This window comes from Oryzias latipes, chromosome 13 (genome assembly GCF_002234675.1).
Source record: "Oryzias latipes chromosome 13, ASM223467v1".
Classification (NCBI taxonomy): Eukaryota; Metazoa; Chordata; class Actinopteri; order Beloniformes; family Adrianichthyidae; genus Oryzias; species Oryzias latipes.
Window position 1 is genome coordinate 26,600,047 of NC_019871.2, and position 11,104 is coordinate 26,611,150.

An 11,104-nucleotide genomic window follows, 5' to 3' on the forward strand; every position below is an offset into this window, starting at 1 on the left:
TATGAATGCACCCCTAAACAACATTTACAATAAAAAAAGGTAAACTCTTCCTTTTTTGAAAAAAGCACATTTGTCCTCATTATTTTAGAACATTTCCACCTTTAATCTATTGCACAACTTTAATCTCAGTTAAGTTATTTTGTGCCATTTAAAAATACAAACCAATAGTCATGTATAAATCAACTTTAAACTGTTATAAGTAGTGGCTGGAGACATTAAGGGGCTCATATCAGTTATTTTCTAGGATTTATTAATTGAAACAATCCTTCTAATTATTCATATCAATGTGTGTTAATTGTAACACGACTTTCAACTCCAGTGTGACCATTCTCCTGTCACCACCACCATCATCGATCCAAAACAACAACATCCTTTTCTTGATAATATTTTGTAAAAAGCAGAAATAGATTAACAAGTTATTTATCACCAAAATGGCTTAAAGTCACTGTTATTTTGCTTCCATTTGTTTTAACTTGTAGTTTAAGGTTCACATACATGCCTGAATTATCTTTTATCAACTCAAAAACATTTAAACACTTTTTTAATCAAAAATCATTTTCTAGTCTGGAAGTTTAATGACTTGTTTCGTTTTCACTGCCCGTTACTTAATTTGCAGTAATTCTAACATCTCACAAAGTGGTTGTAAACATGCATAGAACTATAAAATCTCAAAGCTCAACATCACCACTTGCTGTACGGAGATATACATCTTATGAACGAACGTCTTTTTTTCTTATTGTGTCATCATCAGACATTTTTTCACACATTCCAAGACTTGTTCCGACATCCTCACCTTTAATTTACTGATGATCAGAATGGTTAAAGAGAAATTTAAGCTCCGTTTGTCATAATTTTTATTTTGCAGCTTGTAATAGAACTTTATGGTGTCAAGCTCTTGCAGTGGCCTGATTTGTTTTCAGCATTTGTATGTATCAGAACACCAATTGATCTTACATACAATAATGCATTCTCTAATTGATGAATAAAGGTGTTTTTTTTTTCGTTCTATACCTAAGGCAGGGACGTTTCATGCTATAATTCCACATTAATTAAAAATTATTATTTGCAATAATGAGTTAAAACCGTTGTAGCAAGACAGCGGCTGTCTCCTTTATCTATGTCACCTCTTTGAGGTGCAGCTATGATCACAAAAACAACAAAAAGGAAAGCACATCGCAGCTCTTGCTCTTTGCAAATTATCCATGTAATTTCAGAGCTACAGAGGTGACATACAGTAGATTCACCTTTTGAACCAGCAGTCCTGGTTTACAGTGTTCTCTATTTCAAAGGCAAGCCCTGCCACCTGAGCCAATTAGGGATCAGGAAGCTGTTTCCTTCTGTGTTGTCTGTCGGGCCAGGAAGAGGTTGCCATTTGCATGTAACCTCAGTCTATTATCCTAATGTGCTGGTGCTATGCATACAAATGGAGGCATTTTTTTTCTGCTCCTTGGCCTTCAAATACTCACTCACCTGACAGGAATCCCAATGTCCCCGACTGGCGACTCAGTATGTGTATTCTGTGCTCTCATTGGTGGGTTTAGAGACCCACTCTGAAGAAAATCGTGTTTTTGGTGTCTTTAGAAGACCTTCATGATGCCAAATCAACTTATCAAGCTTTTAAATGTTTTACAATATACAGTGCGCTGAACCTTTTTTCTTCAATGATTTGTGATCTTCACTGGTGTCCATGGATTACATGAAATCTTTCCACCTTTATCCACCTTTGTCATGGTAGGGAGAACAAGCCAATGTAAGGGTGGGGTCATCTAAGGTAGCACAAGGGTTAACAGCAACAGACTGGTAAAGGGAGGGATGGGGTAGTTTGTAGTTTCGCCCAGAACTCAGAGATTAACTAGTGCCGCTCTGCAAAAAATATGTCCTAGAAAAGGACACATATTTTTGTTTGTTTTTTGGCTAAAAATGTCTTAATCCACTGGGAATGCTTTTAAAATATGTCAAAAGATGATCAGTGTGGAACTTTAAAGAACCTTGTGTCTCTGCAGAGAAAAGTATGAGTTCTGTAAGTGAAACCTTTAAAAGCCTGTTGATCTGATGATTTTGACCAATACAGTATTTGCTAAAGGAAGTGCAAGGTAGTTGTGCAAAGCTGTGCAGAAATTATTGTTCAACCATCCGCACTTATGCTGAAATTCAGAGGAACAGCCCATCCAAACAGATATCTCATTAGCCCAACGTTGGAGGACTAAACAAGAAAATCTGTCATAATCTGCTCCGGTGATGGAATCCATACTTACTAATAAACATCTAGTGCTCCTGTGCACGCTCCTGCAATATTGGTGCAGCCAAACCTCACACTGACAACTCACACGGCAAGCAAGCTGTGTGGTAGGTAGACTTAACACGGATAATTTATGAGTAGGGGGTCTTACCGTTACGCCCAGACGGTCACAGGGGTGAAGGGCTGGGTAGGAAGAAACTGGATCCACGTAGTAACTCATCACGGACACTGCGGACAGGAGACACAGGGCCTGCTAAAGGGATCAAGATGCAGACAGTCCAGGCAGGGTGGACTGACCCATCTATCACTTGTCGTTTACACTCTGTGTGTGCAAAAGTGCTGTATAAACGAAACATTCGTGTGTGTCGAGGTGTGTGAGAGGAGGGAGAAAAGAGTTCTGGAGAGAGACAGGAAATCTAAAAGGTAAAGTTCAGACTTCTGAAGGACAAAGTGTCAATCAATCAGATTTCTTGATTTTTTTTTATTCATTTAAATATATATGTTTTTTTAAGTTATCTATTCTAAATACATCTTGCAAATTTCCTCCTTCCATCTCTTCCCGCATGCCACCTCCTCCTTTCATCTACCTCCCTCCTTCCTCCTCTTCTTCTCCTCTTCCTCTGCTCCTCCCTCTCCCACACACTTCGATATCACTTATCATTGTGTACTACAGGCAGCCCCGACAAAAGAGGCTCCAGCCTGAGATGCAGGATTGCAAGAATTGGGGTAAAAAAAAAAAAAGGTGCATATGGGCAGTCGCGCGCAATGCAGCTCCCATCTTCCTCACATTCATATGTTAAGCACTTTGGCTTTCCTAGGTTGTGGCAGCTGCTGGCAGACGCGGAAGATGCTGGAAGAAGATGCGCTCAATGCTCGCAGATGTTCAGCAGTTCAAAAAGATTCAGATGCTCTTGTTTTAGGAGAAAAAAGAGGAGCCGTGAATCCAGATTCCAGTTCTATTCCTACCCTCACATCACCACCTTGTGCCTTTTAAATTTTAATTTAAAAAGAAAATGAGGGTTTAAAACTCTTTTCTTTTGTCAAATATTGACAAAAACTTTTAACTCATATTTGAGACACCAAAACTAAAATAAATATTTCAGACGCTCTAAAAAAAGTATGTTGTAATTGCAAAGCTGCGAAAAAGAGTGCGTTTGTTGTCAGAATTCCTGTCGGGAAAACTTTAAAAACGCTGCGCTTAAGGCATTCAAAAAGAGGGCGCATGCGTTAGTGCACAAAAAAAAACGCACGTTTGGTCACTCCAATCAAACTTTTGTTTATTTATTTATTTATTTTTTACACTTACCTGCAGCGAGGAAAGTTTGTCGTGAAGTGGAGACGCTGGCCAGCTGAGCGTGACAGCCGACGGTGGACGACAGAGATGCTGTACCTGCTCGCAGCGAGTCCCAAGGAGGAGGAAGAAATGTTATGCACACTTTAGTCCCTCCCTCAATCTCACGATGATCATTCCAAATCCCATTTTTTCTCCCCCTTCTGCATGTTGGCTTTTGGACTTCAGATGTGCATCACATGGAGCTGCTTTACAGGTGGGAAGAGATTTAAGCTGAATATCCAGAAATAAAGTCACATTCCATGCGGCAGGGTGTAACAGAACATGTCTTCAAAATCTACAGAGGAAGTTAAGCGACAAAATATCCTTGTATGACAACAATCTTCCTTTAAAATAAAACAAAAATCAACAATCTTCATTCTTCTCTTTTTATATTTCTAACAGGTTGTTTGTATGACCCACTCTGTAAAAGCGCCAGCGGTCATTATAATGCCTTTAGTCGAAATAAAAAAAAAATAAGCAATTGTTTTCAAGAACATTCTGCAGAGTGGCAGGAGTTCATTAGAAGTTCACCAGAAGCTGTGGTTGGGACCATTGGCACAGGGCAACCCCGCCCCCCCTTCCCTTCCCCGTTAATGAGAGCTCTCTGTTTACACTCTCTCCCGCTAGCTTACAGCCCTTCTGCAACAAAAATACTGGAGCCATCAGATGTGAAGTTTTGAGCCAGATGGCAGCTCAGACAAGAAAAATGAAGATGTTTAGCTTTCTAGCGGTGGATGCATCAGAACGTAACCAAGCAGGAGTTTGTGGCCCGCCCACTGTACTGGCTACATCACAAATAAACCCTTTTACGAAGAAATGTTTTCGTCTGCTCCTGATTCACAACAATTTGAATAAAGAAATTACTCAGAAAAACAGTTTTAATCTTCATTTCTTTTTACATAACCTTTATATTCAGAAAAATGGACAAGAACATGTTAAAAACACCCAAAACACAGATTTCATCAGAGTTAATCTTCAAGGTGGAGATTCTGCTTTTCTGTTTGCCATTATGTTGCATGAAATCACAGCCAGAGACTTTTACTGACAACACAACAAGAAGCTTTACGCCTCCCCCGGCTCTGATAGCTTACTGATAAGAGGACGGCGTTTATCATTTCCTTATTTATCGCTTTATTTGTTTATTTATTTTTTTATCCATCGGGTGCACAAACTTTTAACTGACTATAATAAAAGGAAATGGAACATCTTTTGCCGTCGCTCTTCCCCTCCTATCAGCCCAACACTCACCACTTGTGAGTGATCTGAAACACCTTGTGGCTCCATGATAATTCCCTGACCTTTGTGCAACATTTGTTTGAATTAGAAAGTGCACGGTTTAAACCTCCTGACAGCCACTGCTCTCTCCAGTAAATCTTCAGTCTGGGAGTGAAGAGGTGTGTGTGTGTGTGTGGAGAGAAGGAGAGGGTGGTTCAAGTCCAAGGTGAGAAGCGTGGAGAAGGACCGTGAGGGGCTTAGTGGCCGACAGCCTGCATTTTCTCAAGATCTCATCTGAATCCTCTGTGGGCCCCAGCACCCTGAGCCCCCGGGGGACGCAGATGGGCAACACGTCAAGGGCAAAAGGCGAGGGTATGACTTATTGCCGTGTGGTGAGAGAAAGCATGGGGCCCATTGATGAATCTAAATTGAATAAAAGCCAAACTGAATGTGATCCAGATCACAAGCCAGTGCCCCAGCAATGCTGTTTCAATTAGCTGGCCCCACCAGTTCAAAGGCGAGGCCCCTGGTACCCCCCCCTGCTCTGCTCGAAGACACGACCATCACATTGGCCTTTGCCTTTCACCCCCCTACCCCGAGGTGGTGCCATCCTTCCCCGTTCAGCGCCTCTGTCTGTCTGCTTGATGTGCTCATGCTTTACATTAAACAGATAGTGGAGCCCTGACCATCCCTGCCTGAAGGGGTTGATGACCTGCATTCACCGTTTATGCATCCACACTATTGCTAAAAATAGATCTTTGTTCCTGTGATTATTATAAGATGTGGTTTTGTTTTTTTTATTTTCATGTTGACTCAACTACCTAAAGCCTAGCAGACAGCATGCACTCTTGTGATGCCTCCCTCATTTTACATCTTGTTGAGCAGCTTCTCACAGTCAATTCTCTTTTTTTTCCCCCTCATTTTCTCATTTGGGATCTTCCAAAGATAGCACTGACAGGTGATATTAATGATCTTTTATTAGCATCGCTCTGATTGCTGCAGATTTTTTGGAAACGCAAGACAGAGGGAGAAGGCTGGGGAGAGGCGAAATGAAGGAGAAATAAAACAAGGAATATGGAAGTTGTCCACCCACTGCTTCTCGCTGGAGATCGCCTCTCTCTTTGATAGCTTGCCCGAATCTATTCCCCTCAATGAAACTGCCCCGCAGATGTTGTTGCTGTAAGCAGACTACAAAGAAGGAGCCCTTTATGAGAAGAACTTCTATTTTGGGCCGCACTGTTTCCGAGTCGTGGAGCTCAGTGAGAGAAGAGCAGACCTAATCTCCATGCTGCTGAAAACTTTGTTTTATTCTTTGCCCACGATATATTTAGATTAAAGCCCAGCTCTAATGAATAAAGGGAGGCTGTAATATATTATGACAGTATCAATATGCCATCACTGCAGTGGGCCTGAAACAGCCAATGCTGCTATTGGCATCAGCGAGAAGGAATCGGGGGGAAAGTTTGGGCAGTAACTTCAGGAGTCAGAAGCTTTTGTATCAAACCAGTCTTTATTCATTCAGAAGTTTTTAGACAGAACCATGAATTTGTGGCTGTGTTGACTGTGAGGCAAAAGGTCCATGGGGGCAATATTAGCTCTTAATATTATTTTTAATTAAAGCACCAATCCCTCAGCCAAGTTGTCCAAACAGTTCTAAATAGGCTCAGTAAATCAGACAAACATCCTCAATATTAGATGAGTTGGGAGTTTGCACTATAGCCTCCAGATGGTTTGTGTTTCTCAAGCGTTTTCATGAGGGATGGTGCGGGACAGGGATCTTCTGTTCAAGTGTGCCTCTTGACGGAGAAAGTTCCTCCAAATCACATGCTAACTCGCTGGATCTCTGCCTGGATCTCTGCATTTTTCTTTCTCTTTCTGCGTTTTTATCTCTTGTGAGTGAGTTTACTTGTGGGCCATGCTGAACTGTAGCATTGTCCTTTGTCGGTTTGCACTAACTGATAGCAGGTCCATGAACATTTTTTCAAAGCTTAGATTGTTCCCAACACAAGAGATTTCGGGGTGACGGATCCTGTTTTTTTATATAACTTCACACCATTTTCCATTCTTTTGTCATCCAGTGGAAAAGAAAGTGGTATTAGAAAGAAAACAAAGGGATGATGCAGGCCAGGATTTAGCCAGCCCCACTATGGGGCGCAAACAGAAAATCAAGGTTGGAAGTCTGGATGTGCTGAGAGTTTGGGGTGTCAAATCCCTTCAAGCCCTAAAATGCATTACAAAACATACTAAAATCACATCAATTTATCTTTTAATATATCTTATCTATTTGATACGTCTTATAAGTTTCGTGTTGAATACTCTTCCTGACAGCTTTTACCAGGCTTGAGTCAGGTACAAGCAGGACACAGGTTTGTACCCTGTTCAGACTGCGTTTATCTTTTTTTTTCTTTTCATGCGTGTTTATCTATGTGTCCTTTTGTATGTCCATACATCTTTTTTTGTTCTTTTTATTTCTTTAAGTACATTTGTGGATTTTTGTGGGCTATCAAATGTAGAGGTGGCATCACCCCCTTGTTGCCCTTGCCTAAATCCTATGGAGTTAATTCAGTCTCAATAATCAGAAATGCACACAAACTGTTTTACAAATGCACATGCTCCGATTAACTCCATAAAATCCAGCCTTGCGATGAAGTAAAATGGCGTATATTTGTATAGCGCTTTTCTACCTATAAGGCCCAAAGCGCTTTACAGTCATGACCCATTCACCCAGTCATCCATTCACACACACATTCACACACTGGAGGCCGCTCTGCTGCCAAACACAGGTGCCTACCCACCAACAGAGGCAAGGTGGGGTTCAGTGTCTTGCCCAAGGACACTTTGACTCATGGGCGTGCAAGGCGGGAATCGAACCTGCAACCTTACGATCATGGGTCGACCGCCCTACCGCTGCACCACGGCCGCCCAAAAAAAGTAAGATGACAGGAGAAAGCAGACGCAAGAGAACTGCTGTATAGACTGAGACCAACATGCCCCGGTTGATAAGCTGCAGGCCTGGTGCCAGAATCCTCCCTCCATTCACACAAACACACACTGAAATGCCCTGCCCAGTTGTGAACTTAACCCCCCACCACCAGCACCACTTCAGTGGCGTCTCCAGCTCCCAATCCCTCTTCATTAGTGTCCCAGAACAAAATGCCTGTCTTGTAATTAGCAGAGTTGGCTCTCTGAGTGCCTATGTAACACACTCTCATTAGAGGAGTGCGAGAGGGCTGCGTCCACAGAGGAGAGGTGAAGAGGCAGGGGAGGGAGGAACGAACTGTGGAGGAAACATTTGGGAAGGGAGCTCGTTAGAAAGACATGGAAGACATGGCAGAGAAAAAAAGAGCTCAAAGTGGAGGAAATGAGAATTCCATGCTAAACTTAGTTCTGTTTTTAACAAAAATTTAAAAAATCCACTTAGTCAACTTGTTTTGTGTTCATACATGGAAATTATTAATTAAACAAGTCTTTTTCTTGTAAGCACTGACATTTTGATTGGATTTTAGTCAAAGATATATAGCATAAACATGTCAAAGACCCACAAAAATACTATTTTTGGGTGTTTTAAACATGTTCTTGTGGTATTTTTCTGATGATGGAGAACCTGCATAAAGAAAATTAACTTTAAAATTGCATTTCTGAGTCTTTCTTGTGAACTAAGAGCAGACAAAAAATGCTTAAAAAACAGTTTTATTTGTGACATAAAAACTACCCTGTGGGCAGGCCACAACCTCTCCGCTCCAAGCTCCTTGCAATGGGGAGGGGAAGAGGGTCGGGGGTTGCTCCAGGGTCACAGTGACACCCACAACTCAGTGTTGAACCTTTATTTTATCCAGGTTGGTCTGTAGAGAACAGTTTCTTATTTACAGCAATGAATAAATACACTGGTAATTTTCTTATGAACAACTGCCGTTGTGCAGAACTATGTCCTAGAAAAGGACAGTTCTTTAATTTTTGAGTTTGTCTAAAAACAGCATAATCATAATTAAAAGACCACTGGGAACGCTTTGACAATAGATTAAAAGAAGATCGGAGTGGTACTTTAAAACCGTGTACTCTAAGCTCAGTTACCAATTCACCAAAAACATCATGTAACCAAGATAACATCTATGTGCCAAAACATCACTTCCTCTGTTACCTAAAATATACATCAATCTACTCTGAACCAGACTCAAATCCACAGTAATCAATGAGGAATCATCAAAATCATTAGATCCTCTTCATTTCTTTTCACACTGATAACAGTGCTGTTTGTAGAAGTTGTTGGCTTCATTCACTTCACTCAGCGTGTGATAAGGTGTGCTTCACAGTGCAGATGGGGACTTATCAAGGGGATGACAGTGAAGACGAAGTAGCTGTGGGAAGCTAGATTTCTATTGAGTTTGTAGCTGTACCACTTCGGGAAATGCTAAGGAAAAGTTCCATTTGTGTCTATTAAGTTATTCTGATGATCGAAAAACAAAAATATTTGGAGAACAGTTTTGTGGACAGAAAATGTTCATATGATCACAGCAAAAAACAAACAAACAATGGTTTCAAGTCACAATCTTAAATATTCCAGCAGCAGTTGAAATTTCAAGCTTGACCGTCTATTTAAAATAACACAATTGTTCACTTCATGTTTGCTTTCCAACACTGCGGTGCACATTAGAGAGGAAAATACCTCCCATTCTGAGATGTTTTCCAAATTAAAGTTGCCAAATTAATAAAAAGTGATGATGCCTGCAGTCAGAGACAAAGAGCCAGCATGGAGAGGAACACAGAGGACAGTTGGGTACAGGAGTTTGAGTTATTTACCAGCCATCTATTTTCTTAACTTCCTGTATTCCTTTCGGGGTCACGCGGTTGGAGGAGCTTGTCCCGGCTACTGTTGGTCAAAGGCGGGAGACACCCTGGACAGGTCACCAGTCTGTCATTGGGCCACACAATCCCTCCAACACACACTCACACCTAGAGACACTTTTTGGAGCAATCAATTAACCTACGAATGCATGTTTTTGGACTCTGGGAGGAAGTTGGACTGCCTAGAGAAAACTCACACATATTGGGGAGAACATGCAAACTCTACACAGAAAGGTCCCAGCTGGGATTCAAACCGGAGCCTTCTTGGTGTGAGGTGCGGGTGCTAGCCACTTCACCACAGTGCAGCCCCTGAGTTATTTACCAAATTCAGTTCTTTCACTGTGCAAATTGTATTGTTTCTTGTTGTACAATGTAGGTATTTGCAAGTGCATCTGTTATCTTGTCATTGCCCTTGAAGCCAGATATTTTGCACGCTCAAGTGATGAAGAGAAGGTGGTCGGCTGAACAACACCTGGTGGGGAGTTGGATCAAAGAGCAAGACAAGAAGACGGATAGGCCCCAGATATTATTAATATTCTAAAAACAAATGGCATCAGAATGGTTCTAGTTCACAGCTCTGCACTACCATCATGCTAATTGTGGTGTTATGCCATTGTTTAAATAGAAATCTGTTAAAGAACTACAGGGTCCCATTTATATGACATCACGGCTGTGTGAGGGCAGCGGGGAAGCGTGGCTAGACCGAGAGACACATGTTGAAGGCTGATGGCAGCATACCCTGCCACACCCACAACAAAATGGCGGTAACCTCCCCCCAGCATTGCACACTTTCTTTTTAATTTTATTATTAAAGATTCATTAGTCTTAAATAAATGCACACATTTCTTTGAGTTAAAATATACATTTTTTTTATCTGTTTTTAATAATCTGTAGCACATGTACATTTGTTTAGTTTACTTATTTTGGTTTGTTTAATTAATGTCACCTGTTTTTTGAGTTGCCAGTGCTGAGGGTGCTACTGGTCGCTACGGGTGTGGCTGAGGTTCTGCTCCTGGAGCTGTGAGGCCTGGCAAAGGGGGAGGTCAAGTCTTCACAGCCTTTAAATACTCCAGTCAGGCAATTGGGCAGGCGCCATCGACAGAAGCCTCTAGGGGAGAAACCAATGGACTTATTTAATGTTTATTTGCTTTGCTTCTGTTGGTCATTATTCATTTTGTTACACTTTTGATGATTTTTCTTTTCCACTAAGAGACCAAGTTTGTGTTTAGTCTTGTCTTTATAGTATTTGTTAAATGTCTGTAGTTATGTTAGTTCCCCCCCCCAATGTTTCTTAAGTGGTCTGATCAGCCACTATATATGTTCCCCTGTTGTGTCTTTGGTTGGGTCAGTTTGTTTCTGTTACTTGTTCTGTTCAGTTGGTTAAGTTAAAGTTAAGTCAAAGTTAAGTTTGTTGCCTGAGTTGATTTTGTTTCTGTTGACCTCTTTTAAGGGCCCAGTTTGTTGATCTTTTTTAC

The 11,104-nt window shown here is 41.3% G+C and overlaps 1 protein-coding gene across 2 annotated transcripts in view; it reads right to left on the reverse strand.

Moving 5' to 3' along the window:
* The window catches only part of LOC101159690 (protein c-ets-1-B), a 37,179-nt gene extending 33,432 nt beyond the window's left edge, over nt 1-3,747 (reverse strand). The window contains exons 1-2 of one of the 2 annotated variants that reach the window (XM_011482903.3): nt 3,546-3,747; nt 2,391-2,467 (exon numbers count right to left, since the gene is read on the reverse strand). In XM_011482903.3, coding sequence (XP_011481205.1) covers nt 2,391-2,459 — 69 coding nt within the window. In that variant the 5' untranslated portion in view covers nt 2,460-2,467; nt 3,546-3,747. The remainder of the gene's footprint in view (nt 1-2,390; nt 2,468-3,545) is intronic. The other variant, XM_011482904.3, reaches the window with a different exon arrangement.
* Nucleotides 3,748-11,104: the final 7,357 nt, after the last annotated feature.